Source organism: Vipera berus (assembly GCF_964194415.1).
Source record: "Vipera berus genome assembly, chromosome: Z".
Classification (NCBI taxonomy): Eukaryota; Metazoa; Chordata; class Lepidosauria; order Squamata; family Viperidae; genus Vipera; species Vipera berus.
In genome coordinates, this window is record NC_138205.1 from 102349194 (window position 1) to 102368794 (window position 19601).

At 35.2% G+C, this 19601-nt stretch overlaps 1 protein-coding gene across 1 annotated transcript in view; it reads right to left on the bottom strand.

Annotated features, from left to right (window-relative positions):
- Positions 1-19601, bottom strand: part of PPP1R9A (protein phosphatase 1 regulatory subunit 9A) — a gene marked incomplete at its 5' end in the record, with an annotated part of 73811 nt that overhangs the window by 9404 nt on the left and 44806 nt on the right. Inside the window, 6 exons of the mRNA XM_081346351.1 lie at positions 10071-10228; positions 13870-14041; positions 14268-14364; positions 15117-15346; positions 16998-17051; positions 19437-19583. Of these exons, the coding sequence (XP_081202477.1) occupies positions 10071-10228; positions 13870-14041; positions 14268-14364; positions 15117-15346; positions 16998-17051; positions 19437-19583 (858 nt within the window). The remainder of the gene's footprint in view (positions 1-10070; positions 10229-13869; positions 14042-14267; positions 14365-15116; positions 15347-16997; positions 17052-19436; positions 19584-19601) is intronic.

The following is a 19601-nucleotide window of genomic DNA, read 5'->3' on the forward strand; positions in this document are numbered from 1 at the left end:
TTTTTTTAACTTCTGATAAAATTCTTATATATCAGCCTTTCTTAGCTTGGTAAATTTCCCTTTTTTCTGCTAATAAATTCCTGCAACTACGCAAAACTCTCTTGTGGGTTATTAAAAATGCTAATATGGATTCCATTATCTCTATGTTACAATTGGATTGCTCAAGTAAACAACAATCATCACCATAAACATAAAGCTGGAGCACTAGACTTATTTTCTTCCTATCAATGCAAGAATTACATTTTATAGATGATCAGAAAGAAGCAATTTCTTCTAGAGTGGCATCTGCATTTGGCAACATTAATCTGACTGAATTAAAAAATTCAACTAAAGAAAAATTTGATGGTTGAATCTGCATTCCTTTTGTACCTTTCTGGATACAAAAGAAATTTCTGAGCCCACAAAAATTTCTAAAAGAAATTTGGGAAGGGAAAACAGTATGGGTTAAATCTAAATATGATTCTCCAAGCAAATTAGTTTATTTCAATGAAAGTAAAATGTGCTATAAGATTTATTTAGTAAAAAAAAAATCTTTAAGAGAGTTATGGTATTTTCTATGTTTTTTTCTTGTTCTGATCTAAATTTAATTTTCTTTTTTTTATGGCAACTCAAGAGAGAATTTTTTTCTCTCTATATTGCTGTTTTATGGACTTGAAGAAATAAAATTCAAAAATTTGAAATTATGCAGCATCCGCTAAACTAGTATAAAAAAAATCTTTCCCCTTCTCCCAATATACACAATAGCAATAGTATTTATATACAGTATGCCTTCACAGTGCTTTACAGCCAGTGGTGGGATTCACAGGAAATTGTATATCATTTCAGACAAATTGTTGTCCAATTACTTCTTTAAAAAACCTCCAAAATGGAGCACTCGTTCTACTGATTATCTGTTCCCACAGTCAGGAAATTTCTCCTTAGTTCTGGTTTGGTTGTCTCCTTGATTAATTTCCATCAATTGCTTATGTCCTACCTTTAGGTGCATTTAAGAATAAGTTGACCCTCTCTTCTTTGTGGCAGCCCCTCAAATATTGGAACACTGCTACATGTCCTTTTTATTAAACTAGGCATACCCAATTCCTATGTTTCTGAGGCCAATAGTATATAACATACTGATGTATCCAAGAAACAGCTGCAACACTGAAATCAAGATTTAATCATGCACATACAAAATGAGAAAATTGGAGAAATATTTTCTTCTATTTCACAATTAGGATTCATCCTTTCTTTTCCTTTGCTTTCCTCCTTCCCTCCCTCCCTCCCTTCCTAAATATTGCTTTTTTCAAATGAGTTTTTTATCACTGCCTGACACACAATAAAAAATAGAATAGCATTGTTCTAGTTTTGAATCCTTGGAACAATTATGACATTTCATTTAACTATCTTGGAAAAGTACAACGTGTTTCATCAAATGTCTAGTTTATATATTCCCAATTGCAGCCAAGTCAAAAGCATACTACAATGCTCTTGAAATTGGCCCTTGAAATGTAGTGAAAATCTTTTTAGACTGAATTTCATTAATGTAAAATGGAAAAAAATATAATAGGATTTTGTTTTAACCAAGGTTGAAGTAATGCCAGCTCCCCCCCCCCCACCATTCCCATGTATCTGATTGCCACCAGAGATGTGTAAATATCAAAGCAGGACAATTGTATCTGTAAACTTTTTGCTTCCAGTCTCATATGAGTTATGAGATTCTCAAGTAATGAATGCAATAATAAATGAAGCGTGTAATAAACACACATTTTAACAGTACTTTTTTCTTTTTCTTAGTTCAAATAACTTCAAAAGTTATCTAACTTCACACTCAAGATAAATGACAGGAACATTGTACAAGGAATTATGATAAACAACAAATACAACCCAAACAGTTTACTATTTGCACGTTAAGCTTTAAAAAAAAATGTTGATGACTCAAATGAACTCTCACAACTTAGTACAAGATTTTGGTCCATAAAAGCTGGAAATTACAAAATTTAAATGAAATGTGTTTCTTCTTTTTTTTAAGGTAATAGAGGTTGAAATTTAGGGGCTTATTCTAAACCAAGCCTCTTTACACTTATGGTTTATGTTTATAAGAGTGCAATGGTGCTTCCTCCTACTCCAGAGGAAGTAAGAGCAGGTTGTATTTTTAAGAACTTGTCTGAAAGCCTCTGATGACTAAGATGTACAAGTTTCTATTCAGAAGCCAATGTGAGCAAATAAATGGAGGATGGAGAACTGGCACTCTGCATTCCTTTTCCACCATTTCATTTGGCTTCCATGCCAGGGAAGAGTCTGCCTCTCATCTGCCCATCTGGTGGATGAAAAGTACTGTTTTTCTACGGTAGAAGAAGTGATAATCTGATACTTTTTGGTGTGAGCTAGTTTCCATTCTTCCAAGTAACATTCCCTTCTCCCATTTTTTCCCCCAACAGCAACTCTTAATTAGCACCTGAGACCAACCTAAAACCAAAAATGTTAGGGAATTCCAGGAAGCTTAGCGTTTAGACAGATCAGTCATCAATAAAAACATATAGATAAGCCACATTTAAAAACCACTCAAAAAACCTAGTACAAAAAGATTAGAATGCTTTCCTTCTAGCAGCTAACATTCAGAAATCAACACCAAAAAATAAGCAGAAAACTAAACCAGAGGCCCCCAACCTTTTGGGCACCAGGGACTGGTTACATGGAGAGGGGTGTGTGTGGTTTTAGGTGTTGCCTGCATTCTGTGGATGAGGCCTTCCTTGTTTGTGCGGACAGGTTGCTGGCATGGGACAGCCGGGTACTGGCCCACGGACAAAGGGTTGGGGAACCCTGCTCTAAACAATGAATCAAAACACAGCAGATTGAACTTCTATCAAAACTGGAAGGACAAGCTATATAAGTTACACAAAGAAGGGAAGGTCCCACATTCACAACATTGATGTTACCTAGTTGGATACTGAAATGCCTGCAAGCAAACCACCAAGCTCAGAGAACATGACGAATACCACAGTTTAGCCCTGAGCTACAGATATTCTCTTCCATTGAAATATACACATTATATGGCAATGGACATCCCATACTATTTATGCAGAAACTATGTTCGGGTTTTTAGTTTTTGTTATTTTGGCAGTCCTGTGTAAATTAAATATTTCAATGCAGTACAGGGCTATTAAGAGAAGGGCTCTATTGTTTTTTTAACAGGTCCAGTGGGTCCACAAACTGCAATCTGTAACTTCTGAAAACAGATTTGATCTCAGTTATGCATGGCACCTTAAATCTATCATAGCAGTTAACAGTGCTTGGCTACTGTTGCCTGGACTTGGGACTGCTTAGTACTCCAAGAAATACTGAGGTTAGACTGAAATAAAAATAACTCCATGTTGTTATCATGAATTGAGGTCATCTTAATTTTTGTTTAATATTTAATACTGAATTACACTATTGCATTATTTTCTCTGTTGTACTGGTACTGTATTAGGCTTGATTGGAAATTGATTGCAAAATGCAGTGACCAAAATGCTGATTAATCAGGGAGTATTATGCAGTTTATGCCAACTGGGTAAATACTCATTTAAAATTATAATGTTTACAACACTTGTAAGATTTGTAACCATCTTAGCGGATGGGCTATCTTTGTACACATTCTGCTCTTGGTCTTTTCCTATTTGTTATACGGTTGACAGGTTCAACCATATTAACCACTAAATTTACTATAAACCATTAAAAAGTCTCAATGATATAATAGGTTTAATAAAGAGAGCCTTGGTGGAGCAGTGGGCTAATGCCTCCTTAAGTAACACCAGCTGCCTGCAATTAGTGCAGGTTCGCATCCCACCAGGCTCAAGGTTGACTCAGCCTTCCATCCTTCCGAGGTAGGTAAAATGAGGACCCAGATTGTTGGGGGCAATTAAGCTGACTTTGTAATAATGCCGCTTGGGAGGGGTGTGAAAGCCCTAATAAGCAGGCATATACATAGAATGAAGGCTACTGCTAAGTTTGTAAAGCCGCCCTGAGTCTTCGGAGAAGGGCGGGATATAAATGGAATTAAAATAAAAAATAAATGGAATTAAAATAAAATAAGGCACAGATAGCCTCTAAAAGAAATGAATCAGGTCCTGCTTTCACTTATTTTTAGTTTGCTTATTTCAATTACACAGATTTGTGAAGGAAAATTCCTTTGTTTTATTGTTTTGCTACTGTTTTTGATGTTATATTATGGACCTGGTTTAGGTAGTTTGTTTTTTATATTTATCTTAATTGATTTGGATTGCTTGTTATTTGTAATGCATATGTGCAGACTATCAGTCTCTCAGTTTGTCTGTATAAATGTGGAAAAATAGAAAAAGAATTGAGAGAAAGGACTGTAGGTTCTTGATTTGTTATAATATCCTATGAACTATGTCAAGATAGAACTTTGTTACACAATTTTGTTACTTTAAACTACATATTCATTTTATTTGAATAAAAGTCAGTAATATACTTCCAGCAGAGCTAACAATTGGGTTTTTAGTTTCCACTATGCTGAGAAAGCAGATTCTGTTTCCAAGAAAAAGGATCACTTTGATCCATGATTGAATTGTGCTTTCTGCTGTGGTCATGGGAACACAGTAAATTAGGCTTTTAAAAAATTGCTTGTGAATAAAGCCTGGCTAAAGATTTAATCTTCCATTGTTCCGTATAGATATGAACCTTTAAAATCAGTTTGCAGTCAATCTAAAAGGGCTTTCAGTGTGATTTCTTAAACTTAAAAAAGCAGCTAAGTTCTACAATTAATTAGGAAAACCACTACCATTCTATTGTAGATTCTCTTCATGTTAATTGAACAAATGTTATTATTTACTCATCTAGTCCTGATGAGTAAACATACTTTAAAATAAATTTTGATTGTACTTTGACATGCCCTCAGAGCAACCTTCTCTAATTTAATAGTACCTTGAGGCTGCATTGAATTACAGCTCCACTGTCTCTGTTGGGGATTACAGTTCAACATACACAGAGGCAAAGAACTGAAAAAGTTAGCTTAGAAAATGGACAGGTACCTAGAAACTGGGACTATAAAGACAACTAGATAGATCAGTGCAAGATCATTAACTAGAGACCCTGAAATGGTTCTCTTTTTTGAAAATGGATAATTGCAGCAAGAACAACTCAAGAGAAGTCAAATCTTAAAAGATCCAGAGGGCAAAAATTTGGATCCAGAAAAATTTGATTCTATTGAAACAGTAATAGTGAAACTCAACATGAATACCATAATCAAAATTGTGCAACTGTTTTGGTTGGGAACTTCATTTTTCAGTCTCTCAACTTTACAGAACTGATGCAAGTGCTAAGTGAAAAAGACCTTAATGTTCATTAAACAAAGAATGCATGTCCTAATTTATTTTTCTCTGCAGCAGCCCAATAAAATACTGAATATTAGCAAAAATCATGCATTTGATTTATTCTGAACCTTTAATTAAGGCATTTATCTAAGAAGATACATTTTTCCTTAAATCAGTACAAAAATGAAAACAGAATTCAATTCCGTTTTCATTACTACTTCTAATGGAAGAATTCTTTATAAAACACATAAAGGTGTGAAGAGATAAAAATCATATACAAAAGTGTTAACAGATATATCAGTGTTTGGCTCAATGAAACTGAAATGCCCTATTGTAAGCATACTGTATGTGTGTGTTGTGTGTAAGAGAGAGACACATGCCCTGTTGTGTGTTTGTGTGGGTGTGTCTGCACTGTGTATAAAGAGAGACACTATGACAAACATTATATCCTTTCCAATTCCTTTTCTCAACATTAAACACTAAGTCCAACTGTTTCAGTCTTTGCATAGGATTTTAATCAACTAATTAACTTTAATGTAGACATCACATGACTCCAACTGACTCTGGGCAATTCACAAATGTTAACATAAAAATCTACACAACCCCAAAGAACATAGGATCTGGTCACAATAAACAAAATAACAAACACACTAGATCGGGGTTTTTCAAACAGTGGTATGCAAGCACCTGGCTGGTGGTACACTTAGGACAGGTTGAACACCACTGGGGAAAAATGTAAAAAAGGTGTTGTTTTTTTTTACTAACCTGCTTTCAGAGGCATTCCATTTCTCCATTCACTTCTCAGCCTTTGCCACGCGTTTGTGGGACAAAAAAGATCTCACGAGAAGTTAGAAAGTCTCATGGAACTTTTTTTTCTTTTTTACCAATAGTCCCACAAACACGTGGCGAAGCCTGAGAAGCAAACAGAGAAACAGTTGTGCTTACAGGCCTCACACAGAGCCAGGCACGAGCGTCTTCTCCCTCCAACTGCGGTAAGAGGGCCACCCAGAACAAGGAGGTTGGTGCCAGCCTGCAGAGGCGCCACCGGGGATACTCGCAGCCTCCCGCAGGCTGCACTGACAGTGGCCAGAGTCCCACCCCTCACGAGAAGGCGGAGAGGCAGCTGGCTGCTTTTCCCTGCTGGGAATGGAAGTGAGAAGTGTTTTGACTTCAGGCATGGTTACCGAAGCTAAGGAACTGCCATACTTCCACATTCTTCGCCTCTCTGCTTTGTTCCGCTGGAGAAATCCGTCTTTGCAAGAGGGGCAGATATGATTGCACTTTTGCAAGTAGGAAATCTTGCAGGTCTCCTCACAAGGAAGGAAATCCCAGAAGCAGGGCAAGCCAAGGAAAGTGTGTGTGTGTGTGTGTGTTTGTGTGTGTGTGTGTGTGTGTGTGTATGTGTGCATGTGTGAAATCCCCATGCAAGATTTCCTGCATGTAAAAGGACAATCACTTCTGCCTCTCTTGCAAAGACAGGGACTTCTCCGGCGGAGGATGCCAGCAATCTCCCTCTCCGGTGGAGGGAGAAGCCCCCCTTGCCTGTCCGCCGCCCTGTCCAAAGCTACCAGCCATGCACACCCAGCCACGGTGGGTCAAGCAGCCACCCTGGGCAAAGGAGTGGTGCATGTGCATGCGCTCTCCAGGGCCATGATGTCGCCAGTTCACTTTGCCCCCAACTGCTCCGTGTGTTGAGTATCCTATGCTGCCTGCCAAAACCAGGCTGGGGTCTGGGCGGTGTAGCGCAGGATAATGGGAGGGAGGGAAGGAAGGAAGGGACAAAGAGGGAAGGAAGGGAGGGACGGACAATGAGAGGGAGGAGGGACAATGGAAAGGAGGAAGGGACAAAGAGGGAGGGAAGTAAGGAAAAAAGAAAGGAAGGAAGGAAGGGACAATGGGAGAGAGGGAGGGAAGGAAGGCACCCACCCCAGTCCCACCCCCCTCCACCAGAGACCCACGGATTTCACACACACACAGGCACCCCACAACCTGAATGATGAGCTCCCCCCCCCAGCCATTGACTTCGCTTGTCAAAAAGTTGCAAAAGTTGATCACATGACACTGGGACACTGAACATCATAAGTATGAATCAGTTGCCAAGCATCCAAATGTAAATCACATGATCCTGGGGATGCTGCAACAGTCATAAGTGTGAAAAATGGTCATAAGTCACTTTTTTCAGTGCCGTTGTAACTTCGAACAGTCACTAAGCGAATTGCTGTAAATCTGGACTACCTGTACTTTATTGTTTTTTCGTTGTTTTTTTTAATCAAGTTTTTGACACCTTGCTGGGCGACTGGTGGTACTCGGATCTTGCCTTATCCTAAAAGTGGTACAATGGGTGAAAAGATTGAAAAGCCCTATGCTAGATAACACATGAATGCATTGATGAAGTTGACTACCCTGCAATCAAACGTCTTCAGGAAAAGAGACAAGGTCAGAAAATATTAATAACCCATCAAACTTTTCTGAGAGTATTCTATATATAAGAACAAACCTTAAGATTTAATCCTGCCTAGATTAAATCTTACGGTCTTGATTTAAACCAAAAGTTATATTTCTGGAACTTGAAAATGTTTACGTCTAAAAGTTATTTAGAGAGAGCCATGCAGACTTTTAAAATTTAAGAACATTTTTGTTCCGTAAGTTCTGGGGGATTCAAGTTACTTCAAAGGACCGCAAAAAGATTTGCCATCACAAATCTGTGAATATTTGATGCCAGAAGTAGAATAGATTAACATGTTTATTGGACAAAAACCCTTGGAGCTACACTAATTGTATCATTCATATTTCTTTTAACTTGGACAAATGGAATAGATTATTTTAAAAATATTTACTTTAAAATTCAGAATCTCAAAATAATAAATTAACTAAATCCAGACTGATTTTGAAACTACGTAACAGTTCAGTTTGGACTCTTGATTAAAGTGCAAGTGGGACATAGAAAGTGACATAAGGAGAGAAAATGAATGCAATCACAGACACATTTAGTTATACTTTCATAACTCCCTTTTTACGACTGTGTGATCTCTTAATTAAGAATAGAATTGGGGTGACTGGATGGAGCTGAGCGTTTACTGGCTGCGTGCCCTTTCTGATACAATGCAGAATTTGAAGGCTATTTTTTCTTTGCACCCTAGGAGAGAAACATCTGCTGCTACCTAAGATTGAACTCCCAACCTTCCAAATGGAAGGCAAGGGCATTCACCACTAGCCAAGCCACTCTTTTAGTTAGACCTTCAAAATGGCAGATATTTCTGATTGTTGGAATATTTCATAACTTTGACAGAATGTTGAAGGAAAGGAGAGCGGAAGAAACACTCTTGTCCTCTATGATTGTTGTGTGTTCCATGGGGAAACACAACAGTCATATATTGCTGATCTTCATCCTAGTTTTCAGATACATTGTGAAATGCAAATGTAGCACTGCTAGCCACAGGGGAATGGGAACAAGCACTAGAATTTCATGCTGATGAGGATGTTCTCATACATATGGGCATAAATGATTCTGTAATGTAATGCAGAGGTCACCAACTTTTTCATGCTGGCGGCTCAGATGGAAAGGGAGCAGCTTTAAAATTTACGGGGCCATGCACACATGTAAAACACTAGCAGCCCATTTGTGGATGTGCACAGGCACTAGCCCCCACTGCTAGCAGTGCATATATGCATGAATAGGCCACGCAATCCACATAGCGCTAGTGGCCACATTTGCCCAGGAGCTAACTGCCACCTCTGCTAGCGCCACAGCGCTAGTGGCCCCATTTGCATATACATGCACTAGCCACCGCCTCAGCTAGCATTGCATGCATGCGCAAATAGGTCTGCGGGCTGTAATGAGAGTGGAGGTGAGTGCATGCATTGGCCAGACTGTCCCGTGGTCCGATAGCCAGTAGGCCACGGCCTGCAGTGGGCTGCCTACCATAGGTTGGAGGACCCTGATGTAATATATATTATATTGTAATGTATATGGGCCCACCATACCTGTATGTAGGATGTTGGTATAAAAGATTATGAAGCAGATTCAGGCATTTGGGAACTAGTCAAGGTATTTTGAATATTTAAACCACTATTTTGAAAGCATATTTTGGACCCCATGTCTGCTTCTATTTTAACTTTACCCCCCCCCCCAACATTTGCATTTCTATTTTGCACTTAAATTACCTGTTAAGTATGATTTTGCAGTATTTAACAAGAATTAATAGCATTACAAAGAGGAGGAAAAAGCTCATCACAACGTATATAAATTTCATTCAGACAACTTGGCAAGACTGCAAAGAAACATGTTTCATCTTCAAACAGAAAATACTGAGTACTTTTCCATATAAAATTTAATCAAAACTCAGTCACTATTGAGCTCAACATTTCTGTTGCTAAGTGAGACAGTTGTTAAGTGAGTTTTGTTTCATTTTACAACCTCTTAACACAGATGTTAAGTGAATCGCTGCAGTTTTTAATTTAGTAACATGGTTATTAAGTGATTCCGGCTTTTTCATTGACTTAGCTTGTCAGAAGGCTGAAAAAGGTTGACCCTGGCACCTTGAAACCCTGCAACCATCATAAATATGAATCAATTGCCAAGCAACTGAATTTTGATCACATGACTGGGGGATGCTGCAACCGTCAAAAGGGTGAAAAATGGTCATAAGTCACTTGTTTCAGGGCTGTTACTTGAAATGCTTACTAAGTGAACTGTTGTAAGATGAGGTCCACCGTATTGCCCGGACAGCAAAAGTCGAGCAAAAGAACAAGTGATGTTTGTTATAGTAATGTACTCACCTTTCTTTCAAGACTGTCTTCTCCATCTGTGGAACTGATGCTGTCACAAAGTCTTCTTCTGGTTGGCCGTGACCTTTTGTTTTTCACTGAAAGCTGCAAACGAGTTTTCAGAGCTTTAGAATCCAATCTTTCTGTTTCAGGGACTGCTTCACTGAAATCTTTTGGGGAAAAAACAACAACACTCAACTGTCTCAATGCTCAGGGATATCCTACATGTTAGGATGTATAGAATGAACTATATTTCAGTGATCAAATATAAAGAATTTGTCTTTGCACACTGTCATCAAGGTGAATTGATCATTTGTCACATGGTAATTAAAACTGTATCAGAAAATGTTGGGGCATCCTGATGGTTTGTTCAAAGCTAAAGAATAAGTTTTTATTTAAAAATTAATATATGCTAAGTTCTCGGTGGTAGAAATGTAGTTAAGAGAGTTATTTTTGATTATTTATATTCTAAGAAATGTAAACCACTCTAGATGCTAGGGCCTCTCTTCCCTATTGTTCTTATAATTCATTAAATTATATGAAATCAAAAACCATGTTACTTTGTAGACAGATTTTTTAAAGATTCATTTTAATACGTGGACCAGAATTATTATATCCAGAATATGAGTATAACAGTCTTCCCCAATAGGTGCTATAAAAAGTGTGAAATACCCAAAATCATAATTGAAATATCTGTTATAACGCTATACTGGAAAATATAGTAGCACTTAGGAGAGACTTGACATCGATAAGATAATTTGAAAATTCTTTTACAATATGCCTTTAAAGATAATTTATGCTGGCCATTCTTTATTTTCCAATTCAAAAGATTAAAAAATTATATTTATGAATCAAAGCAATAATAGGAACATAACTAAATAGTCCATCTTTAGCCTTTATCGGTATGGGTATATTGCTATACTGTAATTCAGGCTAACATTTTACATTTAAGTTAAGGCATAAGCTGGAATCAGTGCTATATGAACTTAATTGCCCTCAGAAGTTAGGTAGGTTATGTCCTACTCAATACCTTGATGGGGAACCACTTGGAAAGTCAAGGCCCACTGATAAAAAGGCAATGAAAACTCCTTGTATAAGAAAATTATTTGGATAGTGTTATCAAGACTCAAGCATGAATCAACTGTATCTTTATTTTTAGCTACAGAGAATAAGACACTTTCCCAGTGTCCTATCGCTATTATATTTTTGAAGGAATATCTTGCCAAGGAGCATTTTCACTGTGTTTGCTTATAAAATTGAAAAGCGAAGAAAAGATGCATGTGTTATCATTTAACCAATGAAATATGAGTGTAAATTTTCTAATTCAAATACTGTATTATAAACTGACAAGTTTAATGGAGGATGAAATTAAATATAAATTTACTCTGATTTACTGATCGAGGCAAGTATGTAGAAGCATCAGAAAATGGTATCAATGCAACTAAAATGTAAATGATTTAATTCTTCTGTACCTTAATTAGTTAAGTACTCAATTGCTTACTTAACTATTTACTTAAGTCTGACACAGCCAACCTATATGAGCGTGTTTATAGAATCAAATTTAAAAGAATCCTCTTATGTAACAAATGACCAATCCTATATTTTCCAAGATGTAGAATGCTATTTAGCATCAGATAATTCCTTTTTCCCTAAAGTAAAAATCAAAACTTATTTTAATGAACATCTTATTTTGTTTCTAACCTTAGACAGATTAGAGGACAATATTTTTATCTATATGGAAAAAAGTGCCAACTGGCCATTCCAATAGAAATCTTTATCAAACCTGTTTCTTCTGGACAAAAGAGGAATCATATACTTTCAATTTATTTATACATTGAAAGAAGTTGTTCTTGCAATAACTGCCTTTTACCTTAGCTATATCATGGTATGACTCAGGAAGCCCACAAAATTAGGCATGGTTGAAAAAAGGCTCTTGCTTGTATGCAATTCTTTCCTAAAAAGCATTTCATACTTTTGGTGATGTGTAGTTGTAGCTAAATTTCAGCATTCTGTATACTGGCAATAGGGTTAATATATTAAGAGTCTGATCCTATGCATTTGATAATGACTCTTCACAATATTTCATCACCTAACGATCAGGATGTTTGACTTCAAAATATTTTAGCGTAACAGTGTCAACTTTCTATAATATTGATTCCTGAAATGGAAACCAACTTTCTGATCAGAAAATAGCAAAAAGTCAGAAGTCATGTCTGCACACACATATATTTAACCAGCATGTGAGTGGGTATAACAAAACATGACTTCAGAAGTTGTACAGGCTATGAAGTACATATACAAATTTGTGACAACCAAATGGAATGGATCTACAACTATGTATGTTTTCACATTATTATTTTTTGCAGCACTACTTTATGTGTATGATGGGATAAAGATATGATCCCATAATTAAATATCCATTTACACATTTATAACACTAGTGGAAAGCAAGGTAAGTTATAACAGACAGGAGAGTTATTACATCAGCTGTCACAATGGACATACTTCTACACTGAACATTAGATCATGAGCTCCAGAAAAAAACTTACCAAACACATCATCAGGATCAACCCCCTTTATAGCTCCTTCTGCAAACATGCACAGGAGACCTATTAGTCAATGGCGTATTATACCGTCTTAACAATATTACAAATATCTTCTAAAAGGAGATTTTTTAAAAGCTAGTATAGACAATGACAATCAGAAAACCTATTTCTTATCTGAAACACATTAGCAAGAAGCTGCTTTATTGCAGAATCCTTTGTTTTATGTAAATGAAAAGGTGCTTTCTCTAAAATTGTTACCAATCCGACAAAGAGTTATACAAGTATCAACCATATAAATGGGACAGAACTTCAGAAATCGTGGGTGCTCCATCACTGGAGGTTTTTAAGAAGAGACTAGATAGTCACTGGTATAGGTTCTCCTGCTTGAGCCGGAGACTGGAGAATACTTACAAGGTCCCTTCCAGCTCTATTCTATTCAAACTTATACAACCTAAAATTCATGTGTGTATGGGAGTAGAGACAAATCTTTAGATTGTATATTTAATTCTGCATTTGCTAGAACTATGCAGAAAATCAGCTGTATCTATTTTTTTTCCCTTCCTGAGTCTGATTCTGCCAATTTTTAAATCAAATACACCTATACATGGGTTTGTAAATAAATTAACAAACAAGTGCTTCCCAACATTGTATGTAGCCATGCTTCACTTCCATCTGTTTCTACATCGTACTACACAAAGTATGCTAATATAATCCCTCTGGTCCTCTGTAGCTGGCCATTATATGAGAAATGTTTTTTTTATTTATTTAAAACATTTATATAGTTGCCTATCTTGAACCAAACTATGGGCAGTTCACAACCCAGAATTTTCAACATCATGGATAGAGAAATTCATTGCCAAGATATGTATGGTTCCTTGCCCAAATACAGATGTCCACCCCTGTTCTGAATACATAAACACACAGGTGTTTATATTGTTGCATAAGTCTTTGGTTTATTTTTACAGATACATAAGTCACTAAATTTTCCACTTTGGAATAAAAGTCAATATAAAACAATTGTACAATATATACAAGTGTCCAAACTCTGTTTTTTTCATTCACATAATACAGAAAACAAATCAGATATAAATCAAACAAAAAAACAATTATACATCTTACAGGTATTTTTATATAACATGAATTTTTATATAACATTATTTGAGATGTTCAGCACATCATTTATTACATTCTGAAAATAAGAACCACTCCATAACTGCATCATACATTAGTAACAAGATCATCATCTGATTCATGTTCAGACAAACCTTGATCTAAGGCATCCAGGCCAGATATTATCTTTTCATCAAGCTTTTCTGCTGTATCTTCTTTTGAAGATTCTCCAAAAGAGGTCTGTTGTTCAAAGATGTTGTTGTTATTATTCATTTGGCTTTCATTTTGCTTCAGTAGCTCAAGCACTTCTGCTTCCAGTTCTCTAATCTGAAAGTAATATAGGCAACCATTACAAAATGATTTGTGATATTTCCTTTTCTTGAGACAAATTCATAAAATATCTATCAATACTTCAGAACATGAGGTTTGCTTCAAGTCCCTGTCTTAATCAGGGATAAACAATCTCCATGTCTTATACTACCAATATTTATGATCTATTGTAACATAAATTAATAATGCTTACAAAATAAATAAAAGTCACAAAGTTTCTTACCCGAGCTTGTAAATGCTGAACTTCTACAAAGTGAGCTTTTTCCATATCTTCAATTTTTTTCTTGTCAACATCATGGTACTTGATAAACTCAAGTTCTCTTTGGGGGAAAAACATATATGCTGGTTACAGAAATCTCTGAATTGTGATAAATATTGAATCAATTTGCTGAGGCAACGTACTTATGTAATTTCTCAAGAGAATGTCTGTTGATAAGAGGTTTAATTCTAATCTTAAAATTATGGAATAATAAAAGGTGGAAAGGTATTTGTTTGTTTACTGAATACACTGAAATAACATTTCAACTTATCCTTTATGAAAAATGGTTTATTAATACTATTAGAAAAAAAAGAAGGAAAATCCATGTTATTAAAAGTATGTCATAGAGTTTGCTCCACAGACAGGAAAGCTGTGATATATAGGCATTAATTTTTCAGTTAGTATTGCTTGTTTCGAAGATATTTAAAATATTTCAAAAGCTATATGTCAATCAGTTTGGTCTACTGTATAAATTTGTAATTTTAGCTTAAATGGACATATACATTTTGGAAGGCTTTAAGCAAATAGGCATTTTTGGTAAATCATGTTTATAGGCTTATAACCCAATCTATTCTTCATTTTAAAATCTCTTAGCTGCAATCTTACATATTTTATCTGGTGAAATGTCTCACTGAACAATTTATATCCAGTCTTTTTTTCTAGAAGCTTAAAGTCAACCAGGTAATTCATGGCTGAGCAGAGATCTGAATTAATTATTTCCTCAATTAGTTGGATGACTACTTTACATTGGTTTTCTGCTTGTCCTCACAGTCTGGGAATTGGTTCTTGACTATGCACAATGATGTTGCTTACTTTTCTTGAAAGTCCTTGATTAATTTCTTAGCTTTGTTGTATTTCTTCTCCAAGGCCTGATATTGATCCTGTGCGTCCTTCAGATGCTCATTTACATTATGACACAGACTTTGTGCTTCAACCCAATAACCCTCTATTTTCGCCATCCTTTCCTTGTTTTCTCTAATGCTCTGGTGAAGTATGTTCCTTTCCAGTTGCCACCTTACTTTCTCATTTTCGGCAATCTGCAGCTGGAGAAAATTAAGTTACAGGTTTATGCATTCAGATTAATTGTCTTGAAAAAAGGTTGGGAATAGAGCTACTATTATTTAGAATAACAATAATTCAGTACAGCTTTCCCCAATTTCATGTTTTCTAGTTCTGCAGACTTTAATTGAAAATTACAATTCCAAAATATTTTGAATTAACCAGGTTTATTAACCCTCATAAATAAATAAATCATATTTTTCATCAATGTAGTGCCCTCCAGTTTATTGATATTAAGACTCTCAAGATTCTGACTGACCAATGCAACTGAGAATTTTAAAGAATTATAGTTCAAAAACGTTTAGAAATAATTGTTTGTAGTTTGCTGATATCATGTTTAACAGTACCATGCATTATGTAGATGCCTATAGTTAAAAAAATAGCATTTAAGTGCTTATGAAAAATTATTGTTAACAGTGATAAATGATAAATGAACAGTGATAAATGAAATTAAATTTGATGTATTTGAGTACATTAATACTAGGTTCAACGTATTTGGTATGTTATGTATAATGTTATTTCAACTCTATGTGCTTTCATACTAAGGAACCATTCTTTATTTTTAATTTCATGTCTAGCTTTTGCTTCTAAAAAAGTTACAGAATTATAAGGGTTGTGTGCATACATTAAAAATTGGAACTACAAAAATTATGTAGTCAGGAACATTGTGATTTCATTTTGAATTTAAATATGAATTCAAAGATAACAATATAATGATCTCTGGACATTCAGCAAGATAGATAAATTCACAAGAGTTTGATTCTAAAATATAATATTTGATCAAAGCAGAGAAAATTAAAGTCTCCCAAAGCAAGTTAGTAGTAACATGGGTTATTAAAGTGATTAAAAAGTCTTTTATTAAATAACAAAATAACATTTTCAAAAATTACAACTTTTTGTTTTTTTAACACAAGGAAAATTGTGCTTTCCAAAGAAAGAATATACATACACACACACACACACACATACATACATACATACATACAACAAATACTTTATCATTTTCTTTCAAGACTGTTAATGGTCATGTGATGGGGAAAGAAAAAAAAAATAGTATGTAAATGCAGTAATATTATATTAATGTGTTAAATGTTTCTCACAAAGGTTTGAATACAGGAGGTCCTCAACTTACAACAGTTTATTTAGTGAACTTTTGAAGTTACACAGGCACTGAAAAAAGTGACATAACTGTTTTTCACACTTATGACAATACAGTATCCCTATAGTCATGTGATCAAAATTCAGATGACTCATATTTATAACAATTACAGTGGCCCAGAGTCATGTGATCACCTTTTGCCAAGCAAAGTCAATGAGGAAGCCAGGTTCACTTAACAACCATGTTACCTACTTAACAACTGCAGTGATTTATTTAACAACTATGGCCAGAAATATAGTAAAACAGAACGAAATTCACTAAATAAGTGTCTCACTTAAGCAACAGAAATTTTGGCCTCAATTTTGTTTGTAAGTCAAGGCCTACCTGTTAACCATTTCTATAACACAAGTTCTCCTAAATCAACTAAGGCTATTATTTTTTTTCTTATACCTTTCTAAAAATAACTTTTCTTTGCTTCTCTTTTAATACAGCTGAAACTAGGAATATTGTCATTTGGTAGTGGTAATCATCCTTACCTTTCTTTTCAGCTGTTTAATCTCAGTTTCTGTTATTGTATGCTTGACTTGCAACTAAAAATGCAAAACAAATGAGTGAGTTGCAAACACCATTGCTCTTATATACATATATTTGTGCCTGCATATATCTTGAGAGATCTGACTATCTATGTCAGGTTTGCTGTACATGCAGTGGGAGGCTGTCATGCATTCAAATATAAACTAAAATATCTAACCTGAAAAATGACTCAGTCTATGCAAGTTAATTAAAGAAAAAGCATTGCTGGCTAGCCTCTCCAAATATAAGATTAGGATATTCAAATTGCCTAGTAAAGTCATTTCTCCTTAAAGATGTATTGTTATATTCAGTTTCTTAGCCAGCCTGGATGTAAATGTTTTAGTGCATATAAACACTCTAAAAAATATTAGTGCAACTGTTTAAGCAGACATGTCCTAAGGTAGCAGCAAAACCTGAAATAGCCTATGAAGTGAATCAGTATTATGGAGGAAACAATAGAAATATACATATATACTCTAACGGTTACCAAAAGAAAACGCTTGCAATCCTCAAACTGTTAAAAATAATTGAATAATTTTTAAGCTCTCTTCCTTCTAACTTTATTTCTTAGAATCTCTGAAACATAAATTCCAGATTATCTCAACTCTAAAATAAAAATTGTGATGATAAATAGAAAGTAAAAGATTGTGATACAAACAAACAAGCAGTGGTCAGATAAATTAAACAGTGGTCAACACCACATCAAAATCCGCTTGGGTAACAGCCAAGAAAATATTTACCTGCTAATGAAAGGGTACTTTATGAACAGATATTCACAGCAAAAATGTAAAAAAAATGTAAACTTGCAATTCTCTTCAATGAAATATTTGATAAAACTGTGAGAAAAGTCAGAAGTGAAGGACAGGAATAAAATGTATGGTTTATAAGCAGAAGTAGGCTGCAAAACTGACTTGATCAGTAGTTGGCAGCAAGACCATATTCCACATCTGGAATTTTGTAGTCCAGATATGACAGCACTAAAACTGGCTGTAAATGTCTTCCATTCCAGAGTTACAATAAATAATGTTTGTCCAACTCACTGCAGAATAACTGCTTAGTTTGTGCCCATTTTAATGGGTTTGGTGGCTGGGAAAGGGGAGGGATCTGAAAATATGAATTCCAGAACTGGATTTTTAAAAAAATTATAAAGCCATAAATCACTCTTATCCTTAAAGCTTATGGTCGATTCTGTCCTTCTAAAACAATACTATAAGCCAGTGAACTATATTTAGGTTTCTAAACAAGCAGGTTTTCAAATAGCTTTGAAAACTACAATCTGTCCACATACAGATGGTTTACTCAATGTTTTCTCTGCTATTAAAACAGGTTCTTCTATTATCAGTATAAACAATGAATACCAATTAGTTGTATTTAGATAATTGAATAGAACATGATACGACACACAATAAATGAAGCACAAAAAAGTATCTCAGCAATAGAAATTTATTTTGTAAAATTGTTTACTCCTAACTAAATTCAAAATGTAGTGCCTACAAATAGAAACAATCCAATAATTACTTGGGAATATGAACAGAATTAACTGTTTCAGTATAAACACAGCTAACCTTTTCTTTGATATGAAGGCAGTGTTCTATTATAAGATGAACAGATATGTGGAACATCAGTCTGACAAGAGAGGGCAAGGGGCTGGATTAAGCTAGGGATGATCTACATCAGGCAAGTTGAAGACTTGTGATCAGCTGGGGAATTCTGGGTTGAAGTCCCCAAATCATAAAATTGTCGTTTGGAGACCCCTGATCTAGACTGAAACCTATCTCAGCCATAGAAACTCACTAGTTAAATTTAGCCGTATAATTTATCTCTTGGCTCAATTGACTTCTCAATTATTATGTTGGGGAAAAACTGGAGAAATTAATGCTATAAATGCTGCCTCAAGGTCCTAGACATAAAGAGGGATATAACACTGATTAATGAAATTCATCCTCTAGACAATTCCTTTTATTGCTATCATACAACACTTGTTTTAAACCAACTGCTTCAGTCTTCTAAAACAAAGGGAAGCTCTTATGCCCCTTTACAGATTTTTTCTGATATTAAAGAAGGAAATGAAAACAGGTTTGTGTTGCCACAGTTTAAAAACCCAGTTTGAAATGAATCATGGAAGAGAACTGTTGACCTCATTACTTGATTATAGTCTTACAGACAATTTGGTGGCTGCTATAGGAAAAATCAGAATTAGAGAATTAAAAATTAAAGAAAAATTAGAATTAGAATTTTTAATTCTCTAATTGTGCTCAAGCCATGTAACTGTGAATGCAAATGGGCAATATCACACTCTGCACTGAGAGGAGACTGTACCAGTGAAAATATTTTTAATATTTTCTGAACCCTGAATACAAGCTTTTGTTTTACAATTTCTAATTTCTAATTCTCTGGTTTACCTCTTTAAATTTCTGAGCCAATCTTTCCAATTCTTTAGGAGAAAGCATGTCATCATTTTCAGGACATTCAAAGAAGTGAATGGTGTTTCTGCCTATTGAAAAGGCCCCAATATCTTCTTCATCTTCATCTGTAGCATATTCCTCTGTCTTGGAAGCCAATTTATT